This window comes from Equus przewalskii, chromosome 13 (assembly GCF_037783145.1).
Source record: "Equus przewalskii isolate Varuska chromosome 13, EquPr2, whole genome shotgun sequence".
NCBI lineage: Eukaryota > Metazoa > Chordata > Mammalia > Perissodactyla > Equidae > Equus > Equus przewalskii.
Genome location: NC_091843.1, coordinates 20,871,357 through 20,890,150, shown reverse-complemented (window position 1 = coordinate 20,890,150; position 18,794 = coordinate 20,871,357). Strand labels below are relative to the sequence as shown.

At 44.4% G+C, this 18,794-nt stretch overlaps 1 protein-coding gene across 11 annotated transcripts in view; it reads left to right on the top strand.

The window, feature by feature from the left end:
- CYFIP2 (cytoplasmic FMR1 interacting protein 2) overlaps positions 1-18,527 on the top strand; it is a 125,247-nt gene extending 106,720 nt beyond the window's left edge. For all 11 annotated transcript variants that reach the window (XM_008514973.2, XM_070570389.1, XM_008515012.2 and 8 more), the window contains 5 exons: positions 7,334-7,406; positions 7,871-7,965; positions 11,439-11,677; positions 13,227-13,374; positions 15,652-18,527. In XM_008514973.2, coding sequence (XP_008513195.1) covers positions 7,334-7,406; positions 7,871-7,965; positions 11,439-11,677; positions 13,227-13,374; positions 15,652-15,819 — 723 coding nt within the window. In that variant the 3' untranslated portion in view covers positions 15,820-18,527. The remainder of the gene's footprint in view (positions 1-7,333; positions 7,407-7,870; positions 7,966-11,438; positions 11,678-13,226; positions 13,375-15,651) is intronic.
- The last annotated feature ends 267 nt before the right edge of the window (positions 18,528-18,794 follow it).

The following is an 18,794-nucleotide window of genomic DNA, read 5'->3' as shown; positions in this document are numbered from 1 at the left end:
TGTAGTATTGACTAGAAGTGCCCGTTTATTTGTTTTCCTCATCATCTTGGTAAGGACCGTGCATCAGGTCTCCCTCACTTACTGTTTTATCCCTAGCACCTTGCAGGAGACTTGTGTGTAATAGATGCTTATTGTTTGTTGAATGAATAAATGACTTAATTTCTGTTCAGGCTATAGCTTAGTCAGAATGAAAGTGTTCAAAATTTGGCATGTCCTTGTTTGATCTCTAGATAATGTTATACCTGGATTCTCCATATTCTTCTTGTTGGCCTCTCATATCAGACTAAATGCAGGGCCTGAGTATGGCCGGTCTCTCCGAGAAGACTCTCTCTCAATCAGTGTTTGCATGACATATGAAGCACTGCTCTGATTCTCCATCAGAAGCACAGACTTCAGGACCCTGGGCTGGGGCGAGATTAGACAGCTCAACCTGCAGACAGGTTGGTGGGCGCCCTGAATGAATAAGGGCTCTGATCAGTTTTTAAAAAGAAAACCTGTAGACTGGAGGGACTTGAAAGAATCCTAGAAGGTGAAACTTGAATGTGTCTTTGAGGGATGGATAAGAATGAACGGAGAACTTTGGTTGGAGGATCAAGAAAGAAGGAATTTGTAGGTATAAAGTGACCACGTGAGTGGTCTGGTTATTTACCGTGGAGTCACAATGGCAGATCTTCAAAACTTTGTTGTCTGCAAAGAAATTGTTTACACAAATTCAGGATGGAAGTCACCTCTGGGGGTTGGAGAACAGAGGTTTCAGTAATTTCCTGTTTCTTCCGCTAGAAGATGAAGACTCTTCATTCTTCTTCAGACTGCATATATATGTCACAATTTTTTGTGTGTAAAGAATGTTAGTAGCTATGACTAGAAACCCAGTAAACAAAACAACAAATGATGTGATCCTATCAGATATGAGTGAGGGTAAAAAGTTTCTTAGGTGGTAAGATTTTAAGTAATTTTCTCCTGTTTCTGTTTGTGATAATTTTACCCTTTTTTTCATAACGTGTATGTATAATGACAGGGAAAAATATTTCAAGCTTTCCAAAGCTTGGACTGCATGGGCTGCCATGGAAATGCAGTGGGTGTGGAAGTGAGGTGGCCCCGGGTCTCCATATCAGCCCATCTGCTTCCTTATTGCTGGGTAGACCTGATGAGGAAACTGCACCTTCCTGAGCATCTCAACAGCCTTGCCATTGGGTTGGGGTCGTGAGAGCTACCTGCCTCACAGGATGCTCTGAAGCACAAAGCCGACAATGGGTAAAAAGCGCCTGGCACATAGTTAGTGCTCAGTAAACGTTCATTCCCCTCCATCCCTGAAGGACAGGGCGATTATGTTGTGACAGACTCTCAGTTCTACAGAAGGATCCTTCGAGACCATTTATTCCAACCTCTTCATTTTGTTCCGTTAAACTGATCTTAATTGCACTTGCTAACAAATCAAATAATCAGATGAGCTTATGATGAAAAACATCATTCTTGGCTCCACTGCACCTCTCCCCACCTGCATTCCAATCCCCAAGGCAGCCTGTTTTAATGATTTCTGTTTTTGGTTCTTCCACTTGTTACCACCATAATGCTTAATAATATGAGGCTAAACTATTCCTCAATTAGCAACTGTAGACAATACTTACTGACTCCCTAGTTGGAAAGATGAGATTTTAGCTCATTTACATCTCTCCCCTCTCTTCCTCTCAGTATTGGATTATGTTACTTTTTACTTCTGTTGTTTTCTCATGTGATCATAGATAATACACTTACACCTCTGTTAGTTTGTTTGGTAACATTATTTAGTATCTTGACTCCTTTCCATGGAAGAGGAGGAAATTAACACTCCTGACTTCCCCTCCTGACATTTAACACCTCCTGCTTCCTGTCAGCTACACTTTCACTTTTATATCGTCACAGCTGTAATTTTTGTAAGATTTGTATTTTGTTCCGCATCTTTGATTTCTCCTTAAGTGTAGCCTAAAAAACGGAAAACAAAAACAACTACCATTTACATTATTAAACCTATGCAACTCTTGCTGGATCAAATGGATTTTATTTCCTTCCCTCTGATTCCAGCATCTAGACCCCAAAAGCTCCTTATTTTAAAATAAAGAGTTGGTTACTTTCAGAGTTTTTTTCAATTTTTTTAAATATATGTTCAATGTAGAAAATTTAGTAAATACATACTAGTGAAAAACGAAGGAAGAGAGAGAGGGATAGAAAATTAAAAACACCTGAAAGTCTTACTACATGGGGCATTTCTTTAAAATACTTCACACTGTTCATACAGAGCGATCAATAACATTGAAGAGAAAATACTTCCCTTAATGATAAGGGGAAACACCTAGGCTTCTGTAAGAAAACCCAAAATAGGAGAGATTCTGTTCTAAGTCTCGATTCCCTTCACACCACAGGCATTCAACTTTTATTCCACATACTTACCGAGCATCTACTCTGTCAGGCACTGTACTGACTATTGGGAATAAAATATGGTAAAAAATGGACACTGTCCCTACCTTCATGAAGGTTACATTCCAGTAGGGGGAGGTAGATGTTAATCAGATAGTGACACCTAGGCATGTATAATACAGATTGAGTTCAACTACTGAAAAGGAAAAGAATTTGGTTCTTTGTGGACACATAGCAAAGGAACCTGCACATGCAGGGAGGTTGTACAGGAGTCCAGGAAGTCTTCCTGGAAGGAATGATGCTTTGAATTAAGATCTGAAGGAAGAGTGGACATTTGCTAAGCAAAGCGGGTAGAGGAAAGAGGTTAGAGAGCATTCCAGAGAGAAGGCAGAAATTCTGTGATGTGTGCACAGATGGTGCATTCAAACAACAAAAAGCTGCCCCGGCTAGAGCAGAAAGAGCCAGGGGGCAAGTAGGGGACAAACCTACTCTCAGTGCACTTCACGGCTAGATAGGTTCCTGGGCAGAGTGGAAGGCCAAGTGTGGATCCTTTAAGATAGAGATTAGACAAGAGGGAGGTCAGCTATTGGCATGGGTGCCCACAATGGAAGCTTATGTGGATCCCCAACAGAAGCCTTTGTGTGCTCCAAACTGGACATTTTTGTCAGTCACAATGGCCTCATCTAACTAACGAATGCCAAACGAATACCTTCCACAAAAGGTGTTGCAGAGTGTACAGCCACCTCATTATGCAAATGGCCACATAGTTCATCCTCTGAGACCTTCCAGGCAAATGCTGTCCCACCTCTATTGGGAAACCACGTTCTTCTCTCTTTCCTCACCTTCATCAACAAGTGGCATTACAAGGTAGGGAACACATAGGAAGCATGCCAACAGGAAGAGACACCCCTCCCCCGCCCCACCCCCACCCGAGCCTCTGGTCCTGCAGTTTGCAAAACTGCGGTAAGAGGGTGGAGGGGGCAGTGCAGAGGGGGATAAATGGACCACTCTTGTCTCCCCCAAAGAAATCTGAAGTGGAAGCTCATCGCGTAAAATGAATAAAGCAGCAGCATTGCTCTCCTTGGAGAGGACCGGAGCCTTCATCCCCTTCCTCCGTCCCCTAAGTGGCTCCCAAGATCGATTTTACTCACATTAACAAAATAGAAAGTTGATAGTTCATGCAATGGTCAACTTTTCTAGTAAGAAGACATTTCTAGGAGCAACTGAATTTTTGAAGGAAAGATAAGAAAACTTGGCAGTGGAGCCTTGTGTACCAATCCTCTGCGTGGGATGCTTCTGTAGTTCCTCATTAACTCAAAAGAAAAGCCAGACTTCATCCCGTGCCTGTGAGGCCCCCTCTGATCTAGTCCCTCCCTGCCGTTGGGGCTTCAGACTGTGCTATGACTCCCTGCATCGTTATAGTTCAGTTTACTGTCCACCCAGAGTTTGTGCACTGGAATGCTCTTACCTCATGTCTACATGGCTGGCTCCCTCACTTCATTCCATTCTCTGCGCAAGAATCTCCCCCTCAAAAATATTTTCCCTAACCACTGTCTCAAGTAGAGCTTTCCCCACTCCCAGTCACTCTCTAGCTTGTCTGTTGTGTTTTATCACAATCTGAAATTTTCTGATTTGTTTACATGTTTTTGTTTGTCTCTGTCAACTAGAATGTAAATTCCATGAGTGCAAAGATCTAGTCTAACTTGTTCAACATCATATCTGCAAAGCCTAGAGCAGGGCCTGGTGCTCAATAAATATTTGTTGGATGAATGGATGTAATAGCATTCTCATACTTGGAGGATAGTCATGTGGATAAATAAATTCATTTATTCATCTAAGAAACATATGGGATAACAAATAGTTGTTCATTTAATAAGTAATTATTGAGAAACTATTATATTCTAGGCACTGGGACTAAGAGGCAAAAATAGAGAAGGCGTCCCTACCCCTAAGAACATCATAGCATTGTGGTCAAGGTGGAGAGAATCAAGAGACATGAGGACTAATTGGTCATGGGAAGTGAAGAAGAGAGAGAAAATGAGCCCCAGGTTTTAGGCTTGGGCAGATGAGGAGGTGATTGTGCCATTCTCTGAGCAAAGGAACCACAGGTGAGAAGGGAAGAAGGTCAGCTTTAGAAATGTCGAGCTGTGGAATATCCAAGTGGAGATAATCTAGCAAGGAGGTGGATGTCCAAGTCTGGAGCTTGAGAGAAGTCTGGCTGGAAATACAAAGTTGATGAATCAAAGGCAATGCTTGTAGTCTTGGGAGCAGGTAAGACAAACCAGGTAGAATAAAGTGAGGAGAAAAAGGAAACAAAGTGAGACCTTGGTGAAAACCAACATTTAAGGGCTAGTTAGAAGTCAAACCTGCTGAAGAGTCTAAAAAGGAGAAACTAAAATGATGGAAAACAGCAGAACTCATTGTCATAGTAGCTGAGGAAGGACAGTGCCTAATAGAGTAGAGATGCCATAATAAGATGAGGACTGGAAGGTGTCCATTGAACTTGGTGACAGAGCAGTCCTTGGTAATGTTGGCCATTGCCGTTGCCATGATGCAATATAGCTAGAATGGTATTTCTGTTTGCTGTGGAGAGAAGTAAAGACTGGGAAATGGAGAAAGATGTAGAAAACTCTTGTAAGGAGCTCATCGCTGAAAGGAGGAGAGAGGAGTGCCTGAAGATACTGGCTAGAGAAACACATTCATTGATGCTCTGGAGCAGAACAAAGATCATGAAAGGAAACTACTGGGAGGCAGCCTTGGTGTAATACAAAATCAAACTTTCTAACCATTATCATTGTTCAAAAATGGATTGCGCTGCCTCCAGTTCTGTGCTGAGCTCTTGACTACTGGAGGTATCAAAGAATAGCCTGAATGTTAGATTAAGAAAAGAATAAGATGTTAAATCAGTAATCTTGGCTTCTACCATAAGAATCTAGAGAAAGAAAAGTAAATTACACACAAAGCAGGCAGAAGGAAGGACATAATAAAGATAAGAACAGAAATCAGTAACATTGAAAACAGAAAAACTACAGAGAAATATGAATGAAACTAAAAGCTAGTTCTTTGGAAAAAATCAGCAAAATTGATAAACCTCTAGCCAGACTGACCAAGAACAAAAAGAGAAGACACAAATTACCAATATCAGGAATGAAATAGGGACATCACTATAGATCCCACAGGCATCAAAAGGATAATAAAGATGTACGACAGACAACTCTGCCCATAAATTGGATGAAAGGAGCCAAGTCCTTGAGACACACAAACCCTCAAAACTCACTCAGGAAAAGAATCAATGACCTGAATGGTCCTAATTCAGTACCATTAGTACCTAATGGTACTAAAGAAATTTTATACCTAGTTAAGGAAAAAAAACTTCCCACAAAGAAAATTCTAGAGGCAGATGATTTCACTTGTGAATTCTACCAAACCTTTAAGGAAGAAATAATGCCAATTCTGCACAATCTCTTCAGAAAATAGGAAAGAGGGAAACTCTTCCCAGCTTATTTTATGAGGTCAGCATTATGTTAATACCAAAACCAAAAACATTTGTAAACTGCAAATCAATGTCTCTAATGAAGATAGAGTAAAAATCCTCAACAACAACAAAAAAATGGCAAATAAAATCCAGCGGTACTTAAAAAGGATAACACCTCACAACCAAGTGAGGTTTATCCGAAGAATGCAAGCCTGGTTCAACATTCAAAACTCAATCAGTAGAACTCACCATATTAATAAAGAATAGCCTGAATGATTAATAAGCCAAGTCCTCAAGTCATGTGATGCGTCAAAGGATCTAACTTAGAGCAATGAGCAACAGGTTATTTGATTCACTGGTTAGGAGAGAAACAGCTTAATTAAGAAAGGGAAAATTTCCCCTCTAGCTAAGAGACTGAGAATTACAGTCAGTCAGATTAGGCAGGTCCCTCTGAAGAGTTCGCTTGTCCTCCCTCTGCTGTCCTCACTTCAAGGACTGATCTTTACTACAGAAAGGAGGTTGGGGGTTCCCTTCTTGAGCAGCTGGCCTATAGATTTCTAGGATGATCCATGTTCCACCCATGCCTGGGTAAAGAAAGCCAAGGACACTCACAATCCTGATTTTTCTCAGATGCTTAGGATCCAAGAGTGTCAGAGTTGAATGAAGCCTGGATCTTACCTAATACAAATCCCAACAATTTAAAGAAGAAAAACCGAAACCCAGTAGAGGGTGGCTTCTCTGGGTCCCTGTCCCTAACCCTCTATTCTGAAATCCAGTGATCATGAGCTGGTCCTGGGGCACTAAGCCCATTAGACCATAGCCTCTAGGCCTGTCCTCCCCCAGACTTTTCCCTCCAACCTTGTGATCTATGTTTGCTTTTAAGCTTGCTTTTATGCATGACAAGTCACCATCAAAACCTGTCTGTCCTGGGTTTTAGTCCCTATTCTCTCACTAGTTGGAGTCTTGTGTGGAGAAAACCAACTAGACATGAGCCTTTTCACAGAATCATCCCGGATTAGTGGGCTGGAGGATTGGCCCAGCTACCTGCTTTGAACCCACAGGCCTCACAGTCAACCAGATAAACACAGTCTGGGGCCCATCATCTCTCTTTGATCCCACTGCCACTCATTTGAATTCTTCAACAAATTTCTTGTAAGATTATAATGAAAATGTATTATACTCATTATGTGCCAGGGACTACCCTAGGAGGCTAGGCATTCTCTCACTTAATCCTCACAACAACCCATTAAAATAGGTACTATTCTCATCCTCATTTTGCACATAAATAAATAGACTCAGAGAGGTTAAGCAACTTGCCTAAGATCCTTCAGCCAGTGAGTGAAAGAGCCAGGATTTGAACCCAGGTCTGGCTGATTCCAGTGCTCAAGTTTTTAGGAATGAAAATTCTTCCTGGTTTAAAATGAAATTGATTTTCTCTTTGTTTCCCCCCATCTCTGTTTGCAGTCTCAGGAGGAAGTCTGTGATTTGCTCCATGCTGCACCCTTCCAGAACATCCTGCCTCGAGTCTACATCAAAGGTAAGAAAGCGCTAACAGCAGCTCAGTAGCCAACTTGAGTTTGAACCTCATGCTCACTTAGTCCCGGTAAACTCAGATCTCCAGTCAAAAAGGGGGAAGGTTAAAACTTTGGGCAGCCATTGAATAGTCAGAGAATGGTAGAATTGGAAATGATACTCCCAGCCTTGTTCCTTGCTCCTTCTAGAACATCCCTAGTTTGTTTCTGTCTAGCCTTGGTTTAAGTCCTTTGAGTGATGGGGAACTCACCACCCCATGAGGTAGATGATTCCATTGTTGGACAGAGATAATAGAACATTTTTTCCTTGAAGTGAGTCTTGATCACACTTGCCAGCTCCAAGAGAAGGTTCTACACACTTCCTCCAAGTTTTAGAATAATACATCACCAGGTCCTCTGAGAGCGTTTCCTCCCGCAGCTGCCCTGGTGTGACCTGAATCTCATTTTCTGCCTCCTACTACTTTTGCAGAGGGGGAGCGTCTGGAGGTCCGGATGAAACGCCTGGAAGCCAAGTACGCCCCGCTTCACCTGGTCCCTCTGATCGAGCGGCTGGGGACCCCTCAGGTAGGATCCTTCTACTGTGGACTCTGAGAGCCAAAGGGAACTTCAGAGGGAGAGCATTTGGTCCAACACCCTCATTTTACAGGTGGGGAAACTGAGGCCCAGGGAGAGGTAGACAAAGAATGTCTGACACCACAAAGTCTGTCAGTGGCAGGGGCAGGTCTAGAATGAGATTTGCTGACTCTCAGGCCTGAGTTGTTTCTTCTACCCACTGTATCATCCTTCTTGCCACGAAAGGAGGAAGTCAGACAAGTATCTATTATTTCCCTGTTAGGTATCAAGAATTCCGCTAAGTTATCTCTCAGAATTACAACTCCACATCCTGTGAGCCAGCAGTTCACTTCTGGATATCTTTGCTAGAAAAACACTTACAGGAAGACAAGATGTTTACTGTAGCATTGTTTGTTAAAGCAAAAACTGGAAACGACCTAAATGTCAACCAGTAAAGGATCGACTAAATAAAATGTGGTAAAGTCATCTAAATGCTAAGTACTCGCCATATAATAATGAAAAGGAAAAATTAGATCTTGATGCATCCCTGTGGATAAATCATAACACGTGGGTAGGTAAATAAAGCAAGTTGCCCTCCAATTCATAGAGGATGGTGCCATTTTTATTTTTTTAAAACACACGCAACAAAACCACATAAGTAAAACTTTTCCTAGAAAATCATACACGCCTCATTCATAATGGTGGCGACCTCTGAAGAGAGATGAAAGAGACAGAGTTGGGGGGATCAAAGGAGACTTCAGCTTTATCTGTAATGTTTAATGTTTTCAAAGGTGAATGAGCTCATGTGTTAATTCTGTAATTAAAGCTAATTTTTACAAACCTGTGCCAGTCGCTGTGAACGTGGAGATGAGTAAGACAGGACCCCTGTCTTCAGAGAACTCAGAGACTCTGCAGGGAGTCAGGAAAGAAGAGAAATGGGTAGAAAGAGAGACAACAAAAAGAATGTGGTTCTCCTGTAAGTTGCTTTAAGCAAGCTGACATTTTAGGGGCACCGGGGGAAGGATTCAGGAAGAAGAGAAACAGGGCACTGTGGTGAAACAAGCCAAGCTGGTTTGTTTTGTTCCCCAAAGCCGACTGTTTAAGAGGTTTAGCATTCAAATCCATTCTTGGACTTGCATTCCAGCCGTCCTCTCTCCTGTTATCACAAAAGCGTATGAGTCTGAGGACTCACATCCTCAGCAGAGGGCAGAAGGCAGCCTCTTCTCTGGGAAAACGTGGCAAGTATTTGGAGCACATTGCAGAACGCGATCTGCGAGGTGTCAAGCGGATGACCAACCCTAGCAGACCCCCTGCGTGCCACCCACTTCCTACTGAAAACGATGACTAGACGTTGAGTGGCATTTGGGTTCTTTGAGTCACCGCAGACAGAATTCAGATGCTGTGGAGTGCACACATTTTCTTTTTTGGTCTTCAGGGGCTGAACAGAGGAGGTCCTCTAAAGATTTCCTTTTAGGGAGAAATCCCCCAAGCCAGCAACATATAAATGTGTCTGCTCCACGGTTGGTGTCATCCTGCAAGAATCTGGCCTCTCGCACCCAGGGTTTGGCATGTGTTTCCAGTTAGAACACTGAATTCCTCCCCTGTTCTGGTGAACCCCATTTTTCCTTGGAACTGATAGAAATCTCAATTTATCAAGTGCTGAGTATTTAACAAACAAAAGCCTAGACATTCTGCCGGAGAGGAAATGCCACTTTTGTAAATCTCCCAGCCCTCAAGGAATACTAGTCTAAAACGTAGATGTCCCAGAGACCAAAGAAAAGTTAACAAATTATTGGTTTCTAAGCTAGCTGGGGTTCAGTGGACTAACGTAACATCTCAGTCAGTGACAGCGTGAGTCTGCTGCACATTGAAAGCCAGGAGGCGTTCGCAGTATTGCATTGTTTGCATTTGTTTCTGGGACAGATTGAGGTGGCCAATTTTGTTTTCCAGTGCTGTCATGGAAAGAACATTCTGGCAGGGGTCCTTGTTCCCCCTTCACCCCTGAATTGTCACATAATCTAGTGCTAGACAATTCATGTCTCAATCTCAGTTCTCTCATCTATAAAATGGGCTAATCACTGTTTTGCATCCTTAGTTGGGGTACCTTACATGGTCGTTAAGATGAACAAATAAGTACAAGACTTCCAGAAAACACACGGAATTATATAAAGAAGGAGTATCCAGATACCAGCCTTCTCCAAAGGGTACTCCCTGTATCCGAGTCCTCCAGGCAGAAATTGATTTTCGCAGATGCTTTTTCTGTTCCCTTGTTAACTCAGAGAAGAAGGACAGAGACAATTCATAGAGGAGAAGTCGCTCTGTAAATTAGCTCCCTTGGGAGACCTCCGTCTGGGCTGCTGACCCCATGAGTGCCTTGGGACCTCCCATTCTCAGAAAGCAACTCTCATTAGCTTTGTCCTTAGATTTGGAGACCTTACTTTGACCTTAGATTTGACTGTCTATCTCTCTATCTTACGTGGCAGATAGCTTTGGAGCCCTCTGCTCCTAGACATTTTTCTTCACAAGGCAGACAGTAATGTGTTCTGATGTGCTCGTCCAGCCAGCTGATTATTAGAGATGCAGTAACCAGAAGCCGGTTGAGAAGCCAGTGTAAATTATTAGTGGAGATCGTTTACAAAGGTCAGAGGACTTCTAATTGGAGGGAAATAAGTCTGTAAGTCAACGGCAAATTTGGAAAGAGTGACATACACTCACTGTTGCACATTCAACTGTACAGAAGTATTTAAAGTACAAGGTGAGCGTCCCACCTGATTCTCCAAGCCCGTCTGCTCCCACAGCTGCTGTTAGTCCTTCTAAAATGGTTTACACACACACCCCATGGACAGTTTTGTGTGTCTGTTTGTGGGATTCTGTGTTGTTGATATCTTTTAACAGGGTTGCAGTATACATCCTTTTCTGCAGCTTACTCTATTCGCTTAACAGTTTAGCCAACAGATCTAGACTAACAGGATTCAAATCCCAGCTTTACCACCGGTGGCTGCCTCTGAACCTTAATTTCTTCATCTGTAAAATGGGGATGATAATGACCCCTACTTCATGGGGTTGATGTGAGGAATAAATGGAGTCAATACTTTTATCGAGTACTGAGAACAGAGCCTAGTGTATTACACACACTCAGTGAGTATGAGCTAGGGCAGTAATAATAGTACAGTAGTAATAATCCTGGCAGTAGTCTATCTCAGTCTTTTCAGTGGCCTCTAGTATTTCGTTACATGCATAGGTTGAAATTTTTTTAAACTATTCCTCCATGAATGGTATTTACTTCCCATTAGGTTTTACTTAGCACAAGACTTCACTGCTGCTGCACTCAGGTTTGTAAAGTTAGCGCCCTGCTCTGGGCAGACATCAGTCCTGGTGAACGGACTCCAGGTGCAGCCAGCTCCAGGGTTCAGGAATCTCTGGTGAGGGGTAGAAGACGGGGTCTGAGATGAGGATAGAAGGTTTACGCACCCTTCCGTTCCCAGCAAATCGCCATCGCTCGAGAGGGTGACCTGCTGACCAAGGAGCGGCTATGCTGCGGCCTGTCCATGTTCGAGGTCATCCTGACCCGCATCCGGAGCTACCTGCAGGACCCCATCTGGCGGGGCCCACCGCCCACCAACGGCGTCATGCACGTTGACGAGTGCGTGGAGTTCCACCGGCTCTGGAGTGCCATGCAGTTCGTCTACTGCATCCCCGTGGGGACCAACGAGTTCACAGCTGAGTGAGTACCCCCAGGGAAGGCAAGGTCACCCCTCAACCTGCTTCTCCCCCAAGAGGCATCAGGCCACCAGAGCTCAGCCAGAGAGGTGGACGGGGTGGGCTGCCCAACTACTGTTTATTGAGCATGTACTGCATGTCGGTCACTGCTGGGTGCTGGACATGCACCAATGCTGAGCAAAAGTAGACGGTTTCTGACTTTGTGGGGTTTACGGGGCCAGGGGGAGACAAAAAACAGATGTAAGGTGCACCCTTTGAGGCTGCTTTGCAGGAAGGGCAGGAAGGGCGACCGATGCCCAAGAAGAGAGATGAGTGGGTTAAAGGAATTTAATTCACAGACTAGAATTGAGCTTGAACATTGCCTGGAATTCAGATCCTAGAGGGGAGAAGGGGACATTCCAGGAAAAGCAACAAGTCGTTGGAGGCAGAGATGGAGCATGTGCCTGTGAGTGTGTGCATCAGGGCCTCTCTTTCTGAGACTGGAAGCTGAGCAGGTTAAGAGGGCAGGAGGGAGCTCTGGTGAGGGTTTGTCAGTAGGAACCTCACTGTCCACCTCACCCCCCACAAGACTCCAGGCTTCATAGAACAATAAAGGCTTCCCTGGCGGAGGTCAGGCCCTAACTTGCCCATGGTGGCCTGGCTCGTGAGGCCTCTCCTCCTGATAAACAGGAGGCCTTTAAGAGTAACCCAGTCCTGTCCCCAGAGAAGACAGACACAGAGCCCAGTTCTTCCTTCGCTCACCCAGCTACGCCTCAAGAACAGAGTGGTAAAGGGGGCACACACGGCCTGCCCTCCAGGAGCCCAGAGCTCTAGAGAGGAAGCACATGAGGGCCAGAGAAGGCTTCTTGGAGGGACGGCGCTGGGACTGGGATGGGAGGCTGTGTCCAGAGCAGCTGCTGGGGCCGCCCTTTCAGCCCCAGTAATGGGGAAGCCAGAAACTCTGCCCAGTCTAGGCTGTGGCTGCTGCTTCAGGAGAAAGAAACAGCCGAGAGATGAGTCCACAGCCTCCCAAATTGCTGGTGAGGGTTGGGGGCCTGCAGGCTGAGCTTTACCAGGCCCAAGAAGACTCACAGCCCCCTCACGCCAGCAGCATCGGCTCCTGCGCCCACCAGGCCCCGTCCCTGTCCTCTCAGCGTGCGCTGGCCAGTTGGTCTCCTGGTTTGAAATGGCCCTTCCCCTCACAGGTGTCCCTCTGGCTCCATTATGGAGCCAAGACAGATTCTCCTTTGATTTGCCCAAAATAATCAGCCACATAAATCTGAAGGGCTGGTTGGATTTTTTCCTTGCAAATTTGTCTTCAAAAGTAGTTTTTCTTACATCAGTGGGGTGACAGGCTGACACCCCTTTGCAGTTAGAAGGGCTTATCATATAACCACAGTCCCTGGAACAAGTGAATCCACACTTGCAGCTTCATTTGTATCCATTTTACGGATTAAGAGACTTGGCCCAGAGATGGGCCCTGCTCACTCGCTGTACTCCTGGTCCAAGATGAGGGCCCCTGCTCCCTCCCTCCCCTGCCTCTCACTCCAGCTGCTTCTTCTCCCCACTCCCAGGCAGTGTTTCGGTGATGGCTTGAACTGGGCTGGCTGCTCCATCATCGTCCTGCTGGGCCAGCAGCGTCGCTTCGACCTGTTTGACTTCTGTTACCACCTGCTAAAAGTACAGAGGCAGGACGGGAAGGATGAAATCATTAAGAATGTGGTAAGCAGCTCGTGGCTGGGGCCTGGGAGATGGGGCCAGGCCTGAAAGCAGGCGTTCACCTGAAAAGGAGGGTGAGCTGCTTATGGAGGCCAACACCCCACACTGCAGGTAGGTCCAATGACACTCAGCAGCCTTCTCCTAGGGGGACCTTCTCATAGGAAGCCATGAGTCACTTGCTCATAACCCACTGGGATGAATCAGGTCACCTGCAGGGCAGGGCTGGGCTCCAGACCTGAAATACACCCTCCCAGTGCCAGTCACAGTCTGCTGATGCTGCTTCCTCATCTGCACAAACTTTCACTCAGTGCGAAAGTTGTGCAGGCGCCAGGATGGGAGAAGCACTGTCATGGGGTAAGCAGGGCTGCTGTGGGAGCATCAAGAGGGCTGTCTGAACCTGGCTGAGGCCTCCGGGAAGGTTGGCCAGGAAAGGCTTCCTGTAGCGGTGATGCCAGGGCTAAGTCCAGAATGACCAGCAGCAAATAGCCAGGCAGAATATGGGGTGAAGGTTGGGAGAATGTTCCAGACAAAAGGAACAGCCAGAACAAAGGCACAGAGGCGTGAAGATGTATGGCTGGAACAAAGGGTGAGTCTCCGGGACCAGCTGAGAGGAGGAAGAGGCAGAAGCCACCTCATAAAGGATTTTTTTTCCGTTATGGTGGAATATATATAACAAAATTTGCCATTTTAACCAATTTTAAGGATACAGTTCAGCGTCGCTAGGTGCACTCACATTGTTGTGCAGCCATCACAAACATCCTTCTCCAGTACTTCTGCATCTTCCACGTCTGAAACTCTGTACCCGTTAAACAGCTCCCCATTATTCCCTCCTCCCAGCCTTCGGTAACCACCCTTCTACTTTCTGTCTCTATGAATTTGACTACTCTATGTACTTCAGATAAGTGGAATCCTATAATAATTGTCTTTTTGTGACTGGCATATTTCACTTAGCATAATGTGTTCAAGGTTCACCATGTTGTAGCATGTGTAAGAATTTCCTTCCTGCTCAAGGCTGAATAATATTCCATTGTAGATATATTACACTCTGTTTATCCCTTCATTCGTTAATGAACACTTGAGTTGCTTCCACTTTTTGGCTCTTGTGAATAATGTTACTATAATCATGAGTGTACAAATACCCGTTCGAGTCACTGCTTTCATTTCTTTTGGGTGTATACCTAGAAGTTGGAATTGCTGGATTATTTGGTAATTCTATTCATTTTTGAGGAACCAACCTACTGTTTTCCATAGTGGCTGCACCATTTTACATTCCTACCAGCAATGCACAAGAGTTCCAATTTCTCCATATCCTTCCCAGAATGTATTATTTTCTGGGTTTTTTTGATAATAGCTATCCTAATGGGTGTTAAGTGGTATCTCATTGTGGTTTTGATTTGCATTTCCTTAGTGATTAGTGATGTTAGCATCTTTTTATGTGCTTACTGGCTGTTTGTTTATCTTCTTTGGAGAAATGTCTATTCAAGTCTTTTGCTGACTTTTTAATTGGATTGTTTGTTTTTTGTTGTTGTTGAATTGTAGGAATTCTTTATATATTCTGGATATTAATCTCTTATCAGTTGTATGATTTGTAAATATTTTCTCCCATTCCATGGTTTGTCCTTTCACTCTGTTGATGATGTCCTTTGATGCAGACAGGTTTTTAATTTTGATGTAGTCCAATTTATTTTTTCTTTTATTACCTGTGCTTTTGGTGTCATATCCAAGAAGTCATTGCCAAATTCAATATCATAAACCTTTTCCTCGATGTTTTCTTCTAAGAATTTTATAGTTGTAGCTCTTATGTTTAGGTCTCCAAACTATTTTGAGCTAGTTTTTTGTATATGATGTAACATAAGGATCTAACTTCATTCTTTTGCATATGGATATCCAGTTTTCCCAGCACCATTTGTTGAAAAGACCATCCTTTCTCCATTGAATGTTCTAGGCACCCTTGTCAAAAATCATTTGACCGTATATGGAAGAGTTTATTTCTGGGCTGTCTATTCCATTGTCTATATGTCCGTCTTCATGCCACTAGCACACTGTTTTGATTCCTGTAGCTTTGTAGTAAGTTTGCAAACTCAGAGAGTTTTATCACCAAGTTAACATTTGATTGCTGACCTCTGAGAACCCATAGAAGGCCTTTAAGCAGGAGAGTGACATGATCACTGAAGCATCAGCACCCTGGACCACACCCTCACTGAATTCTTCTCTTGCTCTTGATTTATTTCTCTATCCCCTCCTCCCACCCCTAACCTGCTCCTCCCTGTCCTGCTACAGCCCCTGAAGAAGATGGCAGACAGAATTAGGAAGTACCAGATTTTGAACAATGAGGTTTTTGCCATCCTGAATAAGTACATGAAGTCCGTGGAGACAGACAGTTCCACCGTGGAGCATGTGCGCTGCTTCCAGCCCCCCATCCACCAGTCCTTGGCCACCACCTGCTAGGCGGAAAGTCCTGCAGACCCTCAACCTGGAGAGGGAGAAGAAGCAGGAGAGAGAAGGCCACGGCCAGCCTGCAACAGGGTCCGACTGGACAGCGTGTGGGATGGACCTAGAAGCAAACAAGAACCTCCCCAAACACATCTACACCCAAGGGCTGGGCCTGTGCATGCTCTCCCATGACATCTCCATGGTGGTTTTTCCATAGTGTAAATGAAAAAAAAAGAAAAGAAATGGCAGTATGTGCTTTTTTCTTCTTTTTTGCCTCAGCTGTGTTAAGAGCCCTAGTTTCACCCTTTCTTCATCTCATGGCCCCACCCCACATCCATGGTTGTTTCCCAAGATGTGACCTCCTGCCCGGTGCCCACATGTAACCCCAGGACTGAAGTCTCAGAGATCATGAAAAGGGTGTGGCCATGCCATAAAATGTCAGCTTGGCCTGATGGGCATGTGTCCACTTTCTGGCTTCTTCACCTCCTGTGGCTCCCTCCCTCCAGTTCCCCAGGTGGCATCTCCTCCTGCTCTGGATACCAGAGATTCTACTGCCAAGAGTACTCCTGGACCAGACACTGAGCCATAGTGTACAGAGAATGAGGTTCCTGGTATTGGTGCCGTGGTAGATGTGTTGGTTCTGGCCTTCCATAGAGTCCCAAAAACCACAGGGCACTCCTAGAGAACTTCGAAAGGCATTCACAACTGTATCTCACCGAGTGAAACTGGGGTAGGAAGATGGTCAGGCCTGCTGTTGAAGCAGTATTTATGAACACAGCCAGGAATTCCATGGCCCCAAAGAGAAAGCTCTTCAGCCGTCTTATCAGCTTGATGGTGCGATGGTCCTTTATTCATTAAGCAAATACTTAGTGAGCACCAAGCCACATAGGGTGATGGACACTGGGGATGCAGCATTGAACAAGTCAGGCATGTGTTGCCCACAGCATTAGCTGGCGACCAAATTAGGGACCACCTCTTTGCCCAGACTCTCTCATCAAGGAAAACTCCCATGAGAAAGAAAATATTAAGGAGTTATTTTAGCAGAAGCCAGAAATATCTTGGGATCAAAGAGGTAAGGGGTATAAATAATATTTGTCAGTGAGTTCTTAATACTAAGATACTCCCCCAAAGAGGAGTCCTGTTTTAGTGAATCAGGACTTTCATTGTCCTAAAAGATTCTGAGGACGTTTTATCTTTTGCTCTCAATTTCCTTAATGTTCCTTAACTTAGATTTTGAGGTATGCAGCATATCTCACAGGGACAGTCTACTTCCATTTCCCAGACTGAACCAGAATTCCTTGCAGAATCTCCCACTAAGCTTAGGACGGAAGCCTTTGGGAAGTGAATGTCTTATTACAGAGCATCTCATCTTCAAAGGGAGTCTGTGACCCTGAGCTTGTGAGAACATATAAAATGAGACATTTGATATTTCTCCCCAGCCAAGGGAGGAAAAGAAAATAGAGCAGTAATGGTCCCCTCCCTCAGGGAAGATGAACGGAAATGGTTGCTATTAACCAGATGGCCCGTTTTAACCCCATGGAAAGAGCATGGAAGTGTCCGTAGTAAGAGATTTGTGTAATGTATTCATGCACAACAGGGAGGAGAGAGAGGGGGATCACCAAGTGTGGTCCAAAGGCCACCAACATCAGGACTTCCTGAGATTAGCACATCTGAGGCAGATTCTCGTGCCCCACCTCAAACTCACTGATTGTGCGTCTCTTGGAGTAGGGGCAGGAAATCACTTTCCACAAGCTATCAGAGTTATTCTGTTCCACGTGGACGTCTGAGGACCACAGCTATAGAGGTTCTCTCCACTGCTAACCTTGGGCTTTGAGCTCCCTCTGAGCCATGAAAGAAAATATTTGTAGGGAAGGAAAGTGGTTCGGAGTGGAAGCTGGCAGATCCTCCTGTCTGGAGCTGCCACTTCCTATTCTGACTTCTTATCTTTTCCCTGTTGATGACCATAGATGTGTCCCAAAGGCCAAAGGGAGAGTTACAGCACATGATAGAAGTGCACAGTAGAAAATGCCTTCAAAACCCGCATAAAACCTCTCAGCTCCAGAGCCTTCTAAATCTTCAGTCCTGTCTGGGAACAGTAGCTCTTTCAGATAGATGACCAGCTCTTCAGTCCTAGAGTTCATTCCAAATCCTTGACCATTGCTTTTGTGGAGATTTGCATCATCCATTTGATGAGATTGCTATTTCAAGAACAACCCACCCTCCCGCCCTGCATTCAAAACCTTGAGTTTGACGTCTGGGTAGAATCCCATTATCCTCAAGAAGCTTAATCCCAATAAATTGAGGTCTTCACCTTCTGGAGGGAGACGTTTCATTTCCCTGACTCGCCAGCAGCATTTATTTAGGAACCCCGACTACATTTAATATTCTTTCCTTCTTGGTATTACTGCCCCAGTTTTGATTTTTTGTGTGTCTTAAGAACCAGGAAAAAAAATCTTAGGTTTTAAAAAGTTAAAAAAAAAAAATCTGTTTCAGAAACTGTCAAATGTACCATATTTGTATTAAGAGTTGGGGATTTTTGTACAATGAATTTACATTTATTTATGGTGACTTATATTTACGCTTGTGATCAAATAATGATGTTAAATTCTTAAATCGTATTTGCTATGCAGCTGAAGATGATATTTTGCTTTGTATTTTGGGGTACCTGTGTTGAGTTGATAAACATTTCCATCTCCATTAAAACTGCTTCCAAACTAGTGAAACCAGCGTCTTGGTCTTGATTCTCGGTCGTATTCCAGTCCTAGCTGATCTGTGGGCCACGTTAAGACTAATGACTAAGGAAACAATCTGAAAGAGAATGGGAGGAGATGGAGATAGAGCAGATCAGTGCATCCCAGATGAATGGTTTGTTTTGCTTTCTCACTGAGGGAATTGCCTCTTTACAAATTGATGTGCACTGGGCAAGATTTAGGAGATGCTTCCTGCGCTTAGGGATTTCACAGTCTCGCTGAGTAACTCAACACCCTAGG